The 19,368-nt window shown below is 44.9% G+C and overlaps 1 protein-coding gene across 1 annotated transcript in view; it reads right to left on the bottom strand.

The window, feature by feature from the left end:
* Positions 1-19,368, bottom strand: part of ABCG7 (ABC-2 type transporter family protein) — a 71,178-nt gene that overhangs the window by 7,184 nt on the left and 44,626 nt on the right. Inside the window, exons 2-5 of the mRNA XM_086523156.1 lie at positions 14,660-14,850; positions 14,402-14,552; positions 14,158-14,290; positions 13,849-14,050 (exon numbers count right to left, since the gene is read on the bottom strand). Of these exons, the coding sequence (XP_086379282.1) occupies positions 13,849-14,050; positions 14,158-14,290; positions 14,402-14,552; positions 14,660-14,850 (677 nt within the window). The remainder of the gene's footprint in view (positions 1-13,848; positions 14,051-14,157; positions 14,291-14,401; positions 14,553-14,659; positions 14,851-19,368) is intronic.

Below are 19,368 nucleotides of genomic sequence, written 5' to 3'. Positions count from 1 at the left end.
GCCCTCTCTTGCAGAGGTGGATGTAGCCCTATGGGCAGTTTTCATTAACTAATAGAAGGATCTTTTTCTCGGAAAAAAAAAAAAAGCTTAGGTGCCTCAGGAGGAGCCAGTTTAGCAATCAGTTGATTCTTTGGAGATCCAATCACAGGTGTCTCTCACAGTAGAGTCTCCTTGTTTAGATGACGAGTTTATTCAGCATGCTTTGCTTCACCATAAGATGTTCCATTATCCATGAGGTTGCCAGCCCATTTCTATGCTCGTGGTTTGTGGAGATTTCCTAGTGCACCCTTTTTAAGGAGGGGCCACTATTTGCTGATATTTCTATTTTACAGCTTTTAGTGAGATGAGGCCCGACCTTTCTTGTTCCAAAGAGAGCTCTTATGATTGCACACGTCTCTTGGCCGGAGGAGATTGTATATGATACCTTTCGGGAGCAGACGCTGATGGAGGCCAACAACTTTGTTGATTTTGACAATTCTCAGACTTGTATGAGAGTCAGATTAGTGATGCCTTGGGAAAAGTTGGTTTGGTCAAAGTGATCTTCATCATGGTGCCTTCCCTTGGATAAACCTAGATGAATCCAGGATAAGCCCAGATTCACCTTTAGAGGAAAGTGCAAGGTATAGACCCATGGTAGTCACCCACAAGACAATATAACCATCAGCTCCATCATGCATAGTCGACTAAATACCACGACATCCCCACAAATGTCGTCAGTGCCCAATAGTGGGTGTAGAACTAGGTATTGGATGTTGTAGTGGACACGAATGGATTCCTCCCACCTCTCTTACAGTTTGGTTGTGCAGAAAATCTGCATCCTATCTTGGGGTACCACATAGTGGGTGTAGAACTAGGTATTGGATGTTGTAGTGCGAACCCACTTGTCGTTAGTGCCCAATAGTGGGTGTAGAACTCGATATTGGATGTTGTAGTGGACAACGAGTGGATTCCTCCCACCTCTCTTACAGTTTGATTGTGCAAAAAATCTGCATCCTATCTTGGGGTACCACATAAAGAGATGTTGGAGTGGATGCAAATGATTGTGAAAGCATAGCATAGGGGCTTTCTAGTCCCATGGCTTTTACGAACTGCTACAAGAGGATTCTTACAACATATATTTTATATCTTACTAGCACTAGACTAGACACTTTCACTACAATGCCAGAGGTGGACAAAGCTTCTGGTAAATTTGTGTGAGCTTCCCAACGACGGTTTGAGCTTTTATACCATCCTCATGACTAATTGTATCCGATCATTGATGTATCCTGTGGTTGTATGGGCATTTTTCCAAATGATGTCATTGTATATCTTTCAAGGTTTTTCCCATATTTCTTGTAATGCTAAGGGTAAAAGCTCCACTTTTGCAAGATATATATATATATATATATATATATATATATATATATATATATATATATATATATATATATATATATATAGAGAGAGAGAGAGAGAGAGAGAGAGAAATGAATTGAAATGTTATATTTACGTCTTCAAACGGCCAAAGTGACCTATGAGACCAGAAAGTTACAATGTGGTGGATCTGATACAAAGTCAGAGTAACAAAAATGACAAAATAAAATACTATGGAATCCTAAACTGCTAGCTGTGAGCTAAGCAGCTAGGTGGGATAGCTAAATCACAAATCACAAAAGATCTAGCATCGGTCGCTGGCAGATCTCATCAATCTCCTCCATGGTCAATAGCCTGACCAGGCGTCGTGCATGTTGGGCCAAAGTGATCCGAATTCTCTGATGCAGCCTCTGTCGATGTTGTGTAGTCCTCCACAGTCGTGGGCGTCTGGATCTCCCTAGCTCGGTCGCTCGGTCGATCAGTGTGCCTCTGGTGTGAGGCGACGAGCTCTCCTGTGGTAGTAGCTCCGGGTGTCCAGTGTCTGCTCTAAAGAAGTCTGTGATCCGTCTCTGAGACTGGCTAGCCTCTCCCCTCATCAGGCTCTCTCTGTGTCTGCGCAGCTCAAGCAAAAATAGACCCAAGCATCCTGATCCTCGTACCGCATGACTCTGGAGAGTGGTCTGAAGCCCTCTTTGAACAAGCAGTGGAAGCGGCCACGTATCTCGTAGTAGACAGGGCAATGGCATGTGTAGTGCAACTCTGTCTCAGGCTCCATGTCACACTGGAGGCATCTCCTGGCCTCTGTTGGTACTCTGCTGTATCTCCCAATCTCGATCTGCAGTTGGTGTGAAGATGTGCGTATCTGGCCAATAGCACATCGTATCCCATGAGACAAGTGGGTGTCCATGTATCTGGGCCTCGTCACAAAACCTCCTCCGTAAGCTGGAGAAGATGCTCTCTGTAGAAATCCATCTTCGTGCCCAGCTTCTGTGCTGGCTGTATCCATGTCCTCCTGGTGTTTAGCTGAGTCAGGTCTTGGCGGATGAGCCTGGTGATCTCGGATTGTGTAAGAATCAGAGAGGGTGCACCTAGTGAGTACTGGAAGGGGGGCAGTCTGTTTATGCTGAACCCATGCGCCTGAAACCATGATGTCATCTCCCCATACCAGCATGTTGTATCTCCCTGCATGACAAACTGTCGAGAGGACTCAAGTGCAAGGCGGGCATATCCGTCTCTGGGAAGTTCCCACATGCGGTGTATGAAGGAGACACATCTGGTGAGCACCTCAACCACTAGTGGGGGGGCAGCTAGCTCTGCTCGGATAATGGCACGTGGTACTGAAGCCTTGGCTCTAATGAGCCGCGAGATCATAGAGACTAGTGGCTTCTCCATGTCCCCCCATCCATCAGTGCGACCTGTCCTCCCGTGATGGTCCAATGAAGGTCCCCAAATCTCAGCTCCATAGAGCAATGCAGAAGCCACCAAAGTGTCAAAGAGCCAGAGCCTCGTCCGAGGCTCCTGAAACGAACATGTGAACACATCCTCTCCAATCTACCCAATGTTGCATGGGCTCTGGTCAATCTAGTCTCTACTGCTCTCCTCAATGAAAATGCTGGTCCACTAAAAACCACTCCAAGGTAAGCGTAAGCATCTGTATACTCCACTGTCTCCTGGCCGTATGTGAATGCGGGCGTTGACCCCTGATCCACTGTGGGGTGGTATTAAATACCATGACCTTGGTTTTACCAAGGTTGACAGACAAACCACTTTCATGGGCAAACCTATGCAAAGCATCCAAGTGACGTTGAATCCCCTCCGGAGAGTCGGAGATCAACACAATATCATCAGCATATAACAATAGTGGAGTTGTGCACCTCTATCACCATCTCTCTCAATGTAGTCAGAAACCTCATCCACATACATACCAAATAGAGTAGGAGAGAGCGGGCAACCCTACTTCACCCCAATAGTGGAGTGAACCGTTGTAGATAGGCCCTCTGAGGTGCGTACATGCACCACTACTGACATGTATTGTGCCATGACCCCCCAAATGAGCTCTATGGGTACTCCCATCTCTTGTAATCTGCGCATCAATCTAGCTCTGGGTACTATGTCAAACGCTTTTGCGGAAGTCCACAAAGCTACAATAGATCCATCTCCCATGTGAAATGCCCTCCTCAATGATGGCTCTGAGTGTCAAGATATGGTCAAGAGTAAAAAAACCTCTCCTGAACCTTGCCTACCCGGCTACGCATATCCTCTCCCTCTCTGCCCATCTACTCAGCCGCTGCTCAAGAATGGATGCGTACAATTGTGCCAATGTGCAAAAACAACTCAAGTTAGCTCAAAAATTTCCGAGGGTCATTCCGAGGGACAATCACTTTGCTCTTTTTGTTAAGGAGTTAGCTTCTCCTTTCGGCTCTTTTGATCAAGTAGTTGGCTTCTCCTTTCGTCCAGATCGGAACTCTTGATATTCCGGCGTAGTAAAATTAGCCATCAAACCCAGACTGCACTGATCTTCCACGGGTGTCTTGATGCACTAAAATTACATACCCAGGCAATCTCATCCAATTAGGAATATTCACTCGCTGGCACATCACAATGCAACACAAATGCTCACATATGCATGTTACAAGACATAGAAACATAAAGCCGTCGATGAACACTCCCCCCGCAAATAACCATCCAGGTTCGGGCCATGAGTTGTGTTCAAAGACTCCTTCATCACTCCTCCCGCAAATAACCTAAAAAGGTCCGGGCCATGAGATATAGAGGCCTTTTGCAACCAAACGCCCCCCAGACCGCAGCCTGCGTCGTTTGGAGGTGTTGAGAGTAACCACTGCTCAGACTTCTTAATACTCCCCCCGTAGATAACCATGCAGGTCCGGGCCATCAGTAACAACAACAATACTCCCCACGTAAATAACCACAAGGGTCCGGGCCATGAGTAAAAACAACACTTTTCAATCATTCAATACTCCCCCCGCAAATAACCACAAGGGTTCGGGCCATGAGTATGAACAAGCATTCTCAAACATCATTTCTCACCCTCCACCCGGGAGTAAAATCACCAATCATTGAAACCAGTATTAAAACCACAGTCAAACATTTCAAATCGGCACCAAAACAAGTTCAAAACAGATACCATCCATTTCAAACAAATTCCAAACAGGATCACCAAACAAGTTCAAACAAAACTCAAACTTAAAAAGCAATCTCGACATCAGTCGAGCTTGAAAATTCGACTGACTTTCCATCCTAAAACCTGCACCAAAAATTAGGGTTAAGTTCATTCCATAAGGTCGTAGCCGAGCACAGCATGGTCCATCAGCTCTTGGACAGACTGTGTTTTCTTTGGTGGCGATGGTAGTCCCAGGATAGCAATCGCACTCGACCTCCAAGGTCATCAACTCGTGAAGAGACATCTACTGAGAGATGTCGAGAAATTTCAAGTTATAATCTGCTAGGGTTTCCATGGCAAGCATTTCGGGATACCCCACTCTGCCAGAAAGTGCACTCCAAAAGAAGATGTCAGAAACCATATAACTTCGGGCAAAAATTTTCTTGAAAGCTTGCCAAGTCCTTGGAAGTGTGAGGCTTGGTAGCTATAGACATCAACATCTGCATGGCACTGCTTTTGAGAAAAAAACAGTGACTCAAAACAAATCTTGGATCCTTCTCTTGCAAGTGACCTTTTTGGCTTAAGCCCTGTAAGACATGAGCGGTGAAGACGAGAGCGCGCCCGATGCGCGGTGTGGTAAGGGTAGAGTGGCTAGTAAGTCCGGGGTCGGAGCACGAAGCCAAAATTTCAATGAACTTTGGAAGTGGGATCTTCCTCTGTCTGCTCTTTGGTAGGACCGGTATGCTTTCAGAAAAGCACACGCCAGATGCTCTCATACCACTGTCACAAGACGCGCTCCACGCGCCAATAGAAAAGAACAAACTGAACAGACTTTTAGCACTTCAATATCAACTGAATTGAAAGAGAGAGACGACATGTGACACGGAGTGGCGGAATTCCACCCCAGAGAGTATTGGCCCCAAACCTTGGCGCTCCTTTCAGTATTTCTTTATATTGCATCAACACAGTACAAGCCGGTACTCCACACTCTGCACCTTCTCCAGGAAGCATGCTAGAGAATGAGCCCTTAGCACATATATAAAGGCCCCTGGCCTATGAAAAGAAGTTTACGTGAAAAGCCTTCAAACTCAAAAGCTTCTGGTCCAAAAGCAATGCCAAAAAGCTGCCAGCACAAATCACAGAATTCCGTACAACAGTCAGCACAAAACGCGAAAATCCGTACAGTCTGCCATGTCATCATGTCAGCGCAATTTTCGGAATTTTCGTACAACTGCCACATCATCAGCTACTACGTAATTCTCTGTGTGTGTGGGTCCTGCTTTATTTTAATCCTTTATGTCACTTGGGGCCCCATCGGACGGGGTCCCCATAAGTTGGTATGACTTCTTCTTCTGTTACTTGTTCTTCTTACGGTTAGGCCCCTCGACCGGCATCTGTAAGTTGGCTCCATTCTATCAGTCGAACTTTAAGGACGATTGGCTTGTCAGTCTGCTACAAAGTGATGCTTGATAATCGCATCGTTCTTCTCGTGCCAAGGCATGCCTAAAAGAGCATCACAATGGCCCAATTGCGTGTGAAAATCAGCTTTGCCATGGCACCCTTGGATGGTGACCGGAAGAGCACCAATGAGGGGTACAACCTTTTGAGTTTGCTTTATAGCTAGCTCGGCTTCAAGTTATCCAACAAGTTGATCGTACTCAAAAGTCCATCTATTTCAGGAATTTTGGATGAATGAAATTCTTAGTGACTCCAAGGTCGAAGAAGATATGTGCCTTGAAGCCGTTTATCTTTCCATAAGCTCATTGGAACCTTCAAGAGCGATGTCGTAAATGTCAGGGACAAGTCCCATCGCAGTTTTGGCTCTCTTTGCAGGTGGTTCTAGAGGCGTATCCCCTTTAATAGGACAACTATTGTTAGTGTGTCCCGTCTAGAAACATTCAAAGCATCCGTCTTCTTGTAGTAGGGTGTCTTGCTGGCATTGAGTCAAACGAGGTCTTGCCAATTGAGTCGAGTTGTCACAAGAATCCCCAGAATTTATTTGTTGTGGCCGAGAATTCTAAGTGTTGGCTGTTTACTCTTCTGTTAACAAATTCCAATTTTCCTTCCACAAGTGTGTAACCAACCGCAGCATGGTCCATCACTTCTTGCAGAGTAGATACTTGTTTAGATAGTAGGGGTGATGGCAGTCTGATGATAGAGCGCTCGCATTGGTCCTCCAAGGTAATCAGCTTGAAGAAAGACACCGGAATGTAAACATCAAGAAGCCTTTGATTGTAGCATTTTTAGATTACCCCATTCTGCCAAAAGCTGTACTTCAAATATGGATGTCATGTGGCTTCGAGAAAAAAAATTCTTCAAAGCCTACCAAGTCCTTGGAGCATGCAGCTGGGTAGCTATGGAACCCCACCACTACATAGTGTTACCTTTGAAAAATCCCGCGGCTCGAGAGATCTTTGATTCTTCTATGTAGTTTCCCAAGGCATAGATTTTGTCAAATTGTTGCAGGAACTACAAGGCTTTCTTCCTATCTTTCATGCCAGTAAAGGTAAAAAAATTTACTGTAGATCCACCATCCTTGAAATCCTTTGGTTGATTCGATGCAATTCCAGGATGTGGATAATAATAGGGGAAACCATAAGGACTTCAACCATTGTATCTGGGTGGAGGTGGGAAAGGTGGTGGTGACGGCGGTGGAAGAGGCGGTTGCATTGGGTACACATCAGGAGATTGAACCATATTCCTGAAAACTCCCCCGTACGAAATCGAAGACAGAGTAGGTTGTCAATTAGAAGCCCTCGTGCTTTATCGTGCCAAAGGAGGAGGGACAACCTGAGGCAACAGAAGAGGCAACATGTAATTCAAATACTGTTGAAAACTCTACAAAACCGGGAGTTTCTGTTGAGGATGCTTCAAGAGAATGTCGCGAAGCTCGTCAAGAAGAAATTGCAGATATTCTATGGAATCCACAAAGGCCAGCTTGCCCTATCTATTCTTGGGAGGACCGATATGTTTTCAAAAAAGCACAGAACTGAAGTTCTGATACCACTGCAACGGGAAGCACCAAGTGTCAACTGAAAGAACAGACTGGAACAGACAATTAGCACTTCAAAACAATTGAACAGAAAGAAAGAGAGAATCCACACGAGACACGGTGGCGGAGTTCCATTCCCAAAATTACAATGGCCTCAAACGATGGTGTCCCTTTTGGTATTTCTTTATATTGCTTCAAAAAGATACAACTTTGTGGCTGTGCTTTGCATCTCCCACCAGTAGACTACCGGCAAGAGAGCCCGCAACACGTATTTAAAGGCCCTTGGCCAATATCAAAAGCTCTGGCATGAAAAGCTGCCACTATAAAAGCATTTGGGTCCAAAAGCTATCGCCCAAAGGGCTAGTCCGTACAATGTTGCCACGTGGCATGATTCCCGCAAATCGCGGGTCATCCGTAGAGCTGGCACGTCATCTGCAATCCACGCAATTTATCTATGTGTGCGCTATATTTATCGAGGCCCCATCGCACGGGGTACTGCAAGTTGTTGGGGGTTGGGATTTTTAATATAACCCAATAAATTTTTGGGCCACTTGGCTGGCTTCAATAAGTTGGTAAAACTTCTTCTTCTCCTGCTTCTACTAGGGTTTATGCCCCTCGGCCAGGATCTGCAAGTTGGCCGAGGTTAGGATCAGGAAGTCCTAACCGTCTCGGTGTCACAAACAACTGGCATGTCAAGCCGCTGAAAAACCCAGAGGGTTAGGACTCTTTGAGCCTAACCCTAGCCAACCTACAGGTCATGGCCGAGGGTAGAAAAAGGAGAAGCACAAAAGGTTTGCCAACTTACAGATCCTCACCGAGTGGCCCAAATTAAAATGGCTTAGACTTAAAAATCCTAACCCTCAACAACTTACAAAATCCCGCCGAGTAGATCATACACAAATAGCATAAAAGATGACGAGGCAAGTTGTACAGACATCTTTGCGTTTTGCACTGACAGCTGATGACGTGGCAACATTGTACGGACAGCCCATAGGGCACTTGATTTTGGACCACCAGCTTTCAGAACATCCTGCTTTTCATGTGACTGCTTTTGGATGGGCCAAGGGCCTTCTATTGTGTTGTGGGCTCTCGCTCTGGCATCCACCCCGCGGGAGATGCAGAGTAGAGCCACAGAAGAAGTACCTTGTTGAAGCAATATAAAGAAATACCGAAAGGGGCGCCAGAGTTTGGGGCTAGTTCCGTCTAGGAGTGAAACTCCGCCACTCTGTGTCTCTCGCGTGGATTCTTTCTCTCTTTCTTTTTGTTCAGTTGTTTGAAGTGCTATACAACTGTCTTAGTTTGTTCTTTCCAATTGGAACGTGGTGCCGTCCTGTTACAATGGTATGAGAGCTTCACTAGTGTGCTTTTTTGAAAGCATACAAGTTCTCCCAAGAGCAGACAGAGCAAGATGGTGCTTCCAGAATCCACTGAAAAAAAAAATTCCTTTTCTCAAGAGAAAATGGGACCTACATGAACCTACAGATGGAAGCTATGGGATTGAATGAAGAAAAAACAACAAGAGGAGGAGATGAAGGAGAAAGAGTTTGTTTTTGCCCTAAAAAGCATAGAAAACATGCTTTTTTGTGTTGTAGACGCCTCTAGAAATCTCTTCAACGATTAAGAATTTGGATATGCAACAGAAGTCAAAGTTGATCCTCTCGACGAGCCCTACGCATTAATAGAGGCGGATTTTGATTCTGACAACTTTGAAAAATTACGGTTTTCAACAACAAATTAGGGTTTCTGCAGCATGGGTTAAAAATATGTTTTGGGTGCTTTTTGCAGACAACACATAATACTAAATGCGTTTGGGAGCGAGCACGGAGCTAGACACATCCATTCTTTTGCAACGAGGAGAGCAGTTGCTTGAAATTTCTCTTGAAAAATTGTTTGAGAATACTGTGTAGAATTTGTTTGAAATGAGTTTTATTTGTTTTTGAACTTGTTTTGGTGCCAATTTGAGATTGCTTGATTCTGGTTTTTATGTTGGTTTCAATCCTTTTGGAAAACCCTTGGATACTCATGGCCCGAGCTTTCTTGGGAGGAGGATTCAATAGGAGCTAATGATTGAAAAGTGGTGCTTCCCTCACGACTTAGGCTTTCCCCGGAGGAGTTATGAAAAAAAAAAATTGGTTGCAGTTTGAGAAACATTTACTCTTGGAACATCCAAGGGAGCATTTGGTGTAAAAGGCCTCTATATCTCATAGCCCGGACCTTTTAGGTTATTTATGCGAGGAGTGACGAGGGAGTCGTTGAATATCTTACGGCCCGAAACTTCTTAGTTAATTGTGGGAAAAGTGTTCATCGACAATTGTATGTTTCTATGTTCTGTAACATGCATATGTAAGCATCTGTGTTGCATTGTGATCTGTCAACCACTAAATATTCCTAACTGGGTGAGATTGCCTAGGTATGTAACTTTAGTGCATCGAGACGCCCTTTAAAGATCACCGCAGTCTGAGTGTGATGGCTAGTTTTGCTACGCTAGAATATCAATGCCGATATGGAATGAGAAAACTGACTGTCCCTCGGAATGACCCTCGGATCTTTTTTAAGCTAACTTAAGTTGTTCTGTAGATATACTGTAATTGCGGACAATTACCCTTCTTTCAAGAGGGGGGGATGTCACAAACTGCTAGCGTGTCAAGCCACTGAAGATCTGAGCCGACTTGCAGATCCCAGCCGAGGGGCCTAAAAATAAAAGCACTAGAACACCAACTTACAAATCCTCCCCGAGTGGGGCAAAGTCTTAAAAAATGTTTTGACCAACTTATGGGACCTCGTCCGATGGGGCCCAAGTGCCTAGGGACAATAAATAAATAAATTACGACCCACACCCCCCCATAAATGATTGTGCACCCAACTGATGACGTAGCAAGCCTGTACGGCAAGTTTTGCAAATCGCGTTGAGAATGCCACATGGCAGCAGAACAGATTTTCGCGTTTTGCACTGCAGCATGCTTGACGTGGCATGTGGACTGAATTCCCTGTTTTTACGCTGGCAGCTTTTAGGCCAGGAGCTGTTGGACAAGATGCTTTTGAGTTTGAAGCTTTTCACTATAAACTGCTTTACATGGCCTAGGGCCTTTAAATATGTGCCGAATTCTCTAGCACGTTTCCGCGTGGAATTGTAGAGCAAAGGGTTGCGGCGTTGTACTGAGTTGAAGCAATATAAACAAATACCCAAAAGGGCGCCAGGGTTTGGAGCCAGTGCTCTTTCGAGGTGGAACTCCACCACCCCGCGTCTGGTGTGTTGTGCATCTCTTTCAGTTCAGTTGTTAGTGCAGTGCTAAAAGTTTGTATCGTCTATTCTTTTCCGTTGGCACGTGGTTACAGATTGACCCTCGGAATGACCCTTGGATATTTTTTATCTAACTTAAGTTGTTTTGCATATATAATCGCAGACGATTACACTCTTCTTTCAAGAAGGGGAGATGTCACAAACTGCTGATGTGTGCGTCTAAGCCATTAAAGACCCATAGGGTTATGACTCCTTGAGCCTAACCCTAGCACATAAGGTAAAGCAACTTACAGATCCTAGCCGAGTGACCCAAAATTAAAATGGGTTAGGATTAAAAATCTTAACCCTCCACAACTAACAGGATCCGGTCGAGGGGCCTAAACCCTAAAATAAAGCAGATCATACACAACTAGAGCAAAAGATGATGACAAGGTAGGCTATACAGACATCTCCGCGTTTTGCGTTGACAGCTAATGACGTGGCAACACTATACGGGCAGCCCGTGATTTTGGACCATCGATTTTTAGAACATCTTGCTTTCATGTAACTGCTTTTGAATGTGTTGTAGGCTCTCACTGTAGCATTCTACCCGCCCGCGGGAAATGCAAAGCAAAGCCACAGAAGTTGTACCTTGTTGAAGCAATATAAAGAATACTGAAAGGGGCCCCAAGGTTTGGGGCCAATGCCGTCTGGGAGTGGAACTCCGCCACTCCATGTCTCTCACATGGATTCTTTGTCTCTTTCTTTATGTTCAGTTGTTTGAAGTGCTTAATGTTTGTTTCAGTCTCTTCTTTTCAGTTGACATGTGGTGCCAACCTGTTACACTGGGTCTTCAATGGTTGACAGGTTAGCAGTTTGTGACATGTACCACATGGTAGCCAGAAGCACTGGTTGCATAGTCACAGGGGACGCCCATTTTTTGGCTTCCCATCCCCACTTATCCCGCCCTCTTATTTACACTAAAAATCCCTTTGAGCCCCGTTCCCACTCCTCGGGACGCGTCCCTTGTGACTATGATTGGTTGGCCACTACAGCCCTACCAGCAAGAGAAAGCTGTGTCCAACTCCATTTCCTCTTGATAGAGAGGAGAAGAGGGACAATTTGCTGCTTTGGTGATAGATCCAGACCAACCTGACAACCCAAGTAACGAGCTGGTGTCCCTAGGGGGATCCACCTAAAACCCTCTCCAGGAGACCAATCGGGCGCGGGAGCACTACCAACCCACAAAGTCACTGTCTTCCGCCAGTTAATCAATGCACCCGACGCATAGCAGAACACCTCAAGAGACTACTCACACCTGTGAAAATTGGCCTCTCGACCCTCTAGAAACATGACCAAGTCATCAGCAAACTCGGTGTCCAAGAGCTCATCTCCCCCAATTGGTAGCTATAGTCCGCGCAAACCAACCTCCTGTGAAGTCGAAAATCTACTCATCCCCTCAGCATAGAAAAGGAACAGGAAGGGGGCAAGAGGGCAGCCCTGACATACTGACAGTGTAAGCATGAAACGTTTCCCTCTTCCCCCTACCACCAACAGCACAGCCAGATGCGCACACCTGTAGAGAATTGACACCCCTCTAATCCATGCATCTGAAAAGCCCATCGACGCATAGTACCCTCAAGGAAGTCCCAGTCAACTCTATTGTAAGCCTTCCCAAAGTCGAGAAGGAGCACTACAAGATCCTCTCTTTGGAGGCGAGCGAGAGCAGTCGCCTCCCAATATTGTCAAGGATGCTACACTCCTTGACAAAGCCTGTCTATTGTCTCATGAATGATGCTCTCAAGTAGCGGCTGAATTATCAAAGACTTTGCTAGAATTTTGTACGCTAAGTTAAGAATGGTGATGGGCCACCACTGCCGAATCTCGTCCATAGAGTCCCCCCTCCTTCAAGATAAGATAAACCAAACCCTCATGCTATCTAGCATCTCCCCAAGGTGCAGAATGTGTTGATATGCTCTACATAAGTCAAGACCAAGAACCTCCCAATACTCCAAGAAGAGACATGAGGTCAAACCATCCTCCCCTGGGCAGCTACCACGAAGGAGTGCCCTGAGAGCCTCCTGAAGTTCTTCTGGTTGGAGAGGGCTCTCAAGCCTCTGGCGCATCTCCTCGGTGACTAAGCAAGGCATCTCCGCTTACACATCCTCTCTGCATGCATCATGGTTCTCTCTGATTGTGACTTTCAGCTGAAAGTAACTCGCGGTAAAAGTCAGTAGCAACTGCACGCATATCATCAGGCTCTGTAGCAACACACCCATCCGGTCTTCTCAACTGGCTAAGACTCGCATGCGCATGACGAGGACCCACCATCTCAAAAAACTCACGAGTGACTGCGTCTCCCACTCGGATCCACTGAGATGCCTGACGATGGAAGGCAAACTCGTGGCGCCGCTCCTCAATGGTTATCAGCTCCTGCCGAGCCTGTTGCATCTGCACCTCCATCCAAGGGTTACCTGGGTGACGCTCCTGCATCCGCTGTAGAAAGCAATGTCCCGTCGGAGCCGCTTCTTCTCTTCTCGGGCCGCAGCCAAGCGGGCTGCCGAAGGAAGAAACGAATAAGCTCCACAAGGCCAGTGGCCACTCTAGCACCAGGGTCGCCCGGTGTGTCCAGACCCGCTGTCCAGAGCGCCACAATCACAAAAAGCCTGCTCTCCTTCTTTGTCAACTTCAACTTGAAGAATCCCTTACATTGCAGCAGGTGCTCAAAAAGAAGAAAGAAGAAAAGACAAAAAGAAAGGCTTTCCTGAACACAAGCAAAAGCACTTATTTGCCAGCATACTTGAGATGGTGGCCATGGCTGCAGCACCTGCAAACTCTTGCTATTCAAGGTGTCCATGCAACTTTATCAGCCACCTCGACAAAACACCTCTCTTCTTCATCATATCACAGGTTTTAAGCACTGCTCCGGTCAGTCCAACGGTTGTACAGTTTGATACAACCTAATAATCTCGCGTTGTCTACCTCATCTCGTAAGATTAGTTTGGGTAGACACAATTTAACTCATAGTAATTGTTCTATTGCTAACGATGGGTTGTGATCAATAAGCAGCAGACTGATGAACAACAAGGAAGATCATTTAATTGATTTACCAAAGAACTGTGCATATCACTGTAAATTAGCACACCAAAAGAAGAGCATTACCCAAGCTTAGAAAAATAGGACAGAGCCTGATCTTGGGCCTGCCCTGCATAAACCAAAGACCCCTCTGCCAACAATATCAGATCATCGAACTTTGCATATATCGAACCCCTTGGTTGATGTATGGAGCAAACAACAGTGTGCCCATCTATAGCCAGATTCTGCAGTGTCTCCATGACTCTTTCAGCCTGAAAAGCATCTAAACCTGTGCAGCTAAAAAGATTAAGAAGTAACAGAAACAAGTGATATGAAATAAACTGATCATTAATGTATGCTCTCTAGAACATTGGCAAAAGCATAGCAAATGCAAACCTGTTGTTGGCTCATCAGCAAATATCACTGAGGGACTTGCAATCAATTCACAGGCTATTGAAAGCCTTTTCTTTTCTCCGCCACTTATCCCTCGCACTTTTGCATCACCCACACGGCTCTCTGCACAACTCACCTGTGCAGTCCCCAGTAAGAATGGGAAGATCCCTGAAGGCATGTGAGGAGTTGAAACTAATTTTGATATCTATCTGCAAATTCTACATTTTTCATATTTTCCGCTTCTTACCAGCCCCAAGCGATAGAGTATGTTATCCACATATTGCTTTCTTTCTTCATGACTTAAAGAACTAGAAAGCTGAAGCTCAGAGGCCAGTGAAAGGGTCTCTCTTACAGTCAGCTGGGAGAAGAATAGGTCATCTTGCCTCACATATGCAACCCTGAAACCAGATTAAGAGTCATCTCTCAAGAACTCGAACCTCACAAAGAACCCGAGTGATTTCAAAGTAGTAAATGATGTCATGATTAGACAAGGATCGAGGCATACTTGTGTGTTGAAGAGACCAGTGGCTTCCCATTTATATAAAGATAACCACTCAATGTAATGCGAGGTGATGCATTTAGCTGTCCAGCCAATACATTCAGAAGCGTTGTCTTTCCTGAGCCAGAAGGTCCCATGATTGCCAGCAAGTGGCCAGCTTTTGCCTCGCCAGAAACATTATTTAACAGATATTTGACCTGTAAAACTCTGATATATTCGAGTCAGTAATAAATAACCATCCAAAACCTAATGTGCATGTGCAAGTAAATCTTTGTACCAGGTGCATACTGAAATTCTTATGTAAGATCTTTTAAAAAACAAATCTAAGTGCTGAAACAGGCATAGCTGGCTTGAAATATCAACAAATGCTGGAACTCAGAATACATACTACAACCTCATCCAGATTTACATAGTCACTTCATGTCCCATGCAATAAAGGGCCTTATTCTCTATGCAGCATATCTTAATATATTCTCAATGGTAGTGGATATATATACAATTCCTATGGTCTTCATAACATGTAACATCCAGATAGATCCCCAGTTACCTAAAATAAGCCAATAAAAACAAATAATCTTCCAACACATAAGGAAAGCATTCTTACAAAACAAAAGATCAAGTGAAATTGCATGTCTTAAAAGTCCCAGAGGCACAATATATCAACATGTACGTCAAGTATGATACAAGAAGAATGCAAGCTAACAACCACCTTCCTTTTTTGTTTCATTCATCTACTGACATAGGAGGTACAGACCCTCTACTTGAGCATTAACACCTGCTTTATAATCAACTGTTGAGCCTTTGTAAAGCATGACTCAAAGTGCAAATCAAGCTAGCCGCCAAGTCACCCTTGACTGCTTCATTTTTAAGTCTTGTTATATTTCAAATATAATCTGATTGATCGGTCTAGGTTTTCGTCCTTGTGTGTTCACGCTAGGAATCTCCACTAGCTAATTAATTGCCTTCATGATTTTCAATGTCGACAAATTATTTAGGCTCATCACGATATAAAGGGTTTAAAGTAGGCTACACCAAAAGAACCGTGAATATTTCGATAAAAAGAAAAAGCAAACAAGAAAAAAAAAATTGAACCATGGCTTCACTTGGACTACTAGTAAAGAACCCATTTTTCAGAGAAAAGTGTCAAAAGGACGAAAAGCGCTCAAAAAGTAGATTTTTACAAAATTGAACCTTGACTTCATGGACCTAGTAGATTAAGGATCCGGCCCAACATTTCACAAAAAGGCATTGAAAAGCAAGAAAAAAGCTTTTTTTTCGTGTTCGTAAGACCTAACAGAACATGAAAACAACCTTGCTTTCCACTTTAAAACACCTTAGCATTGCATAGCAAGCATTTTAGACCAAAATAAAATAATGTACATTTGAAGTCTATTTTTCTTATTTTTAAAATAGACCCAAAAATTGGAGATCATACACATTCCTACATGATGCATTCTTCTAGCTTCATATCCTCTATATACATGTCCTCATGGGTACCTAACAGAAAATCAATACTTAATTATATTGTTGGTGGATTGCTCCATTTTCATGCCGTTTATGCTAAAAAAAGACAACATATCTCTGATACTTCATAGCAACAGCTACATCTGAGGGGTCACGCATGAAAAATATCTGGTTGGGATCCATCAAAGTAGAGATAGGCTTGCGGTCAGTCATACCAAATGTCACAAACGGGAGCGCATATGAATAATCAATAAGCTTCAAATAAAAAGAATATTACCCAAAAGAGACGAAGGAGAAGATGGACACAGTATTGGGGACTAGAACCAACCCCTCTTATAGAGAATATTTATTCAAGGAGAATCTTGTTACAAGCACACGAACCATAGAAACCCCTCCGTTCTAGATCTTAGACTCGAAAGTCATTTCCTTCCAGTTAGGAAGAATCCCGAGAGACTAAATCTCAATTCCTTCCCGTTCGTACTCGGAGTGTCAAAATTCCGCAAACCGTCTCGCATTCCGTTTTTGGAATCCCCCGAGTGCAGGTTAAAAGCCTCCTTGCTCCTTCTCCATGATGGAGTACCTGCAAAAAAAACAAACACTAGCTAGTCATTCTCAAGTGATGCAATCCGTGATGACATCTCTTTCGTATTCGTCTGATATCCAAGTTGACGTGGAAATTTTCTTGAATTTTTAACCACGTCGCAGGTGCTTCTCTACGTAACAATAGAGTAGACTGTTCATTTCCTTTTAAATAAATCTTCGCACCTTGGAGTGTTCCGTGAACCAACCTCCAAAGAAGGCGACGTCAAACTGTCGTACAAACTCAAGGGCTCGATGGGTGTCCTGGTAGCCTGAAAATGTCTCAAACTTGACAGCCTGACCTCCTCCCTTGAACTCCTTGGTCTTCTTGCTCATCTGCTCACTGTCAGAAGAGGACAATCTCCCCTCCTCCGAACTGCTAGATGCCCTCCCATGCCCTCTAGACTTTTTCAAAAATCTGCTTTTCTTACTCTTTCTCCGCTTCTTCCGCCTTTTCTCATCCTCTCCAGAACTAGAGGACAGCGAATTGTTGGAACTCTCTAAAGACGAAGAAAAATCTTAGCCATCCTTGCAACGAGCATGCTTCTTGGATCTGCTTGCCACCTCGAAACTCGACTTTCGGCCAAAATAATCGAGGAAATCCACTAATTTCCTCTTCTTTCGAGAGCGCTTTAAGCCTTTCATTATCTAGTTCGTCTTCTTTTCAAGAGCTCTGTCCAGCTCTTTCTACGAGTAGAACTTCCTCTTTTTTGCACTCGTCTGTCTTTTCAGCTTTCTCCCTCACTGAGAGGAGAATCAAATTATCAATGGTCTCTCGCCATCTCGCATGAATCTCATCCATCGGATAAGTCTTCAAGTACTTCACATATTTCGGGTTCTAGGAGTACTTCATTAATCTTTTCACAAAACTCAAAATCATTGAACTTTACTGAGAGAGAGAGAGAGAGAGAGAGAGAGAGAGAGAGAGAGAGAGAGAGAAATGAAATGAAATGAAATGTTATATTAACGTCTTCAAAAGGCCAAAGTGACCTATGAGACCAGAAAGTTACAATGTGGTGGATCTGATACAAAATCAGAGTCAAAGTAACAAGATGACAACAATGAAAAAAATGAAATGACAAAATGACAAATGCCACAATAAAATACTATGGAATCCTAAACTACTAGGTGTGAACAGCAGCTAACTGGGATATCTAGATCACAAGAGATCCAGCATCGGTCGCTAGCGGATCTCATCAATCTCCTCCATGGTCAGTAGTCTGACCGGGCATCGTGCATGTCGAGCCAAAGTGATCCGAATCCTCTAATGCAGCCTCCGTCGATGCTGTGTAGTCCTCCGCAGTCGTGGGCGTCTGGATCTTCCAAGCTCAGTCGCTCGATCGATCAGTGTGCCTCTAGTGTGAGACGACAAGCTCTGCTGTGGTAGTAACTCCTCTGGGTGTCCAGTGACAGCTCTAAAGAAATCTGTGATCTGTCTCTGGGACTGGCTAGCCTCTCCTCTCATCAGGCTCTCTCTGTGTCTGCGTAGCTCGAGCAAAAACAAGCCCAAGCATCTCTGATCCTCGTACTGCATGACTTTGGAGAATGGTCCAAAGCCCTCTCTGAACAAGCAATGGAAGCGGCCTCATATCTCATAGTAGACGGGGCAATGGCATGTGTAGTGCAACTCTGTCTCTGGCTCGATGTCACACAGGGGGCATGTCCTGGCCTCTGCTGGTACTCTACTGTATCTCCCAGTCTCGATCCACAGCTGGTGTGAAGATGTACGTATCTGGCCGATAGCACATCGTATCCCATAAGACAAGTGGGTGTCCATGTATCTCGGCCTCGTCACAAAGCCATCAACCGTAAGCTGGAGGAGATGCTCTCTGTAGAAAGCCATCTTCCTGCCCAGCTCCTATGCTGGCTGTATCCATGTCCTCCTGGTGTCTAGCTGAGTCAAGTCCTGGCGGATGAGCCTGGTGATCTCGGACTGTGTAAGAGTCAGAGAAGGTGCATCCAGTGAGTACTGGATTGGAGGCAATCTGTCTATGCTGAACCCATGCGCCTGAAACCATGATGTCATCTTCCCATACCAGCATGTTGTATCTCCTGCATGGCTAACTGTCGAGAGGACTCAAGTGCAAGGCGAGCATATCTGTCTCTGGGAAGTTCCCACATGCGGTGTATGAAGGAGACCGATCTGGTGAGCGCCTCCACCACTAGTGGGGGGGCAGCTAGCTCTGCTCGAACAATAGCACGTGGTACTGAGGCCTTGGCTCTAATGAGCCGCGAGATCATAGAGACCAAAGGCTTCTCCATGTCCCCCCATCCATCACTGCCGCCCGTCCTCCCGTGATGATCTAATGAAGGTCCCCAGATCTCAGCTCCATAAAGTAATGCAGAAGCCACCAGAGTGTCAAAGAGCCAGAGCTTCGTCCTAGGCTCCTGAAACTGAACCTGTGAACACATCCTTTCCAATCTACCCAATGTTGCATGGGCTCTGGTCAGTCTAGTCTCTGCTGCCCTCCTCAATGAAAATGTTGGCCCACTAAAAACCACTCCGAGGTAAGTGTACGCATCTGTATACTCCACAGTCGCCTGGCCGTATGTGAATGCTGGTGCTAACCTCCTGATCCACTGTGGGGTGGTATTAAATACCATGACCTTGGTTTTACCAAGGTTGACGGACAAACCACTTTCTTGAGCAAACCTATTCAAAGCATCCAAGT

The sequence above is a fragment of the Adiantum capillus-veneris genome, chromosome 1 (genome assembly GCF_014529385.1).
Source record: "Adiantum capillus-veneris isolate H3 chromosome 1, ASM1452938v2, whole genome shotgun sequence".
In the NCBI taxonomy this organism is placed as follows: domain Eukaryota; kingdom Viridiplantae; phylum Streptophyta; class Polypodiopsida; order Polypodiales; family Pteridaceae; genus Adiantum; species Adiantum capillus-veneris.
Note: the sequence above shows the minus strand (reverse complement) of the source record. Positions and strands in the feature narration are given on the sequence as shown.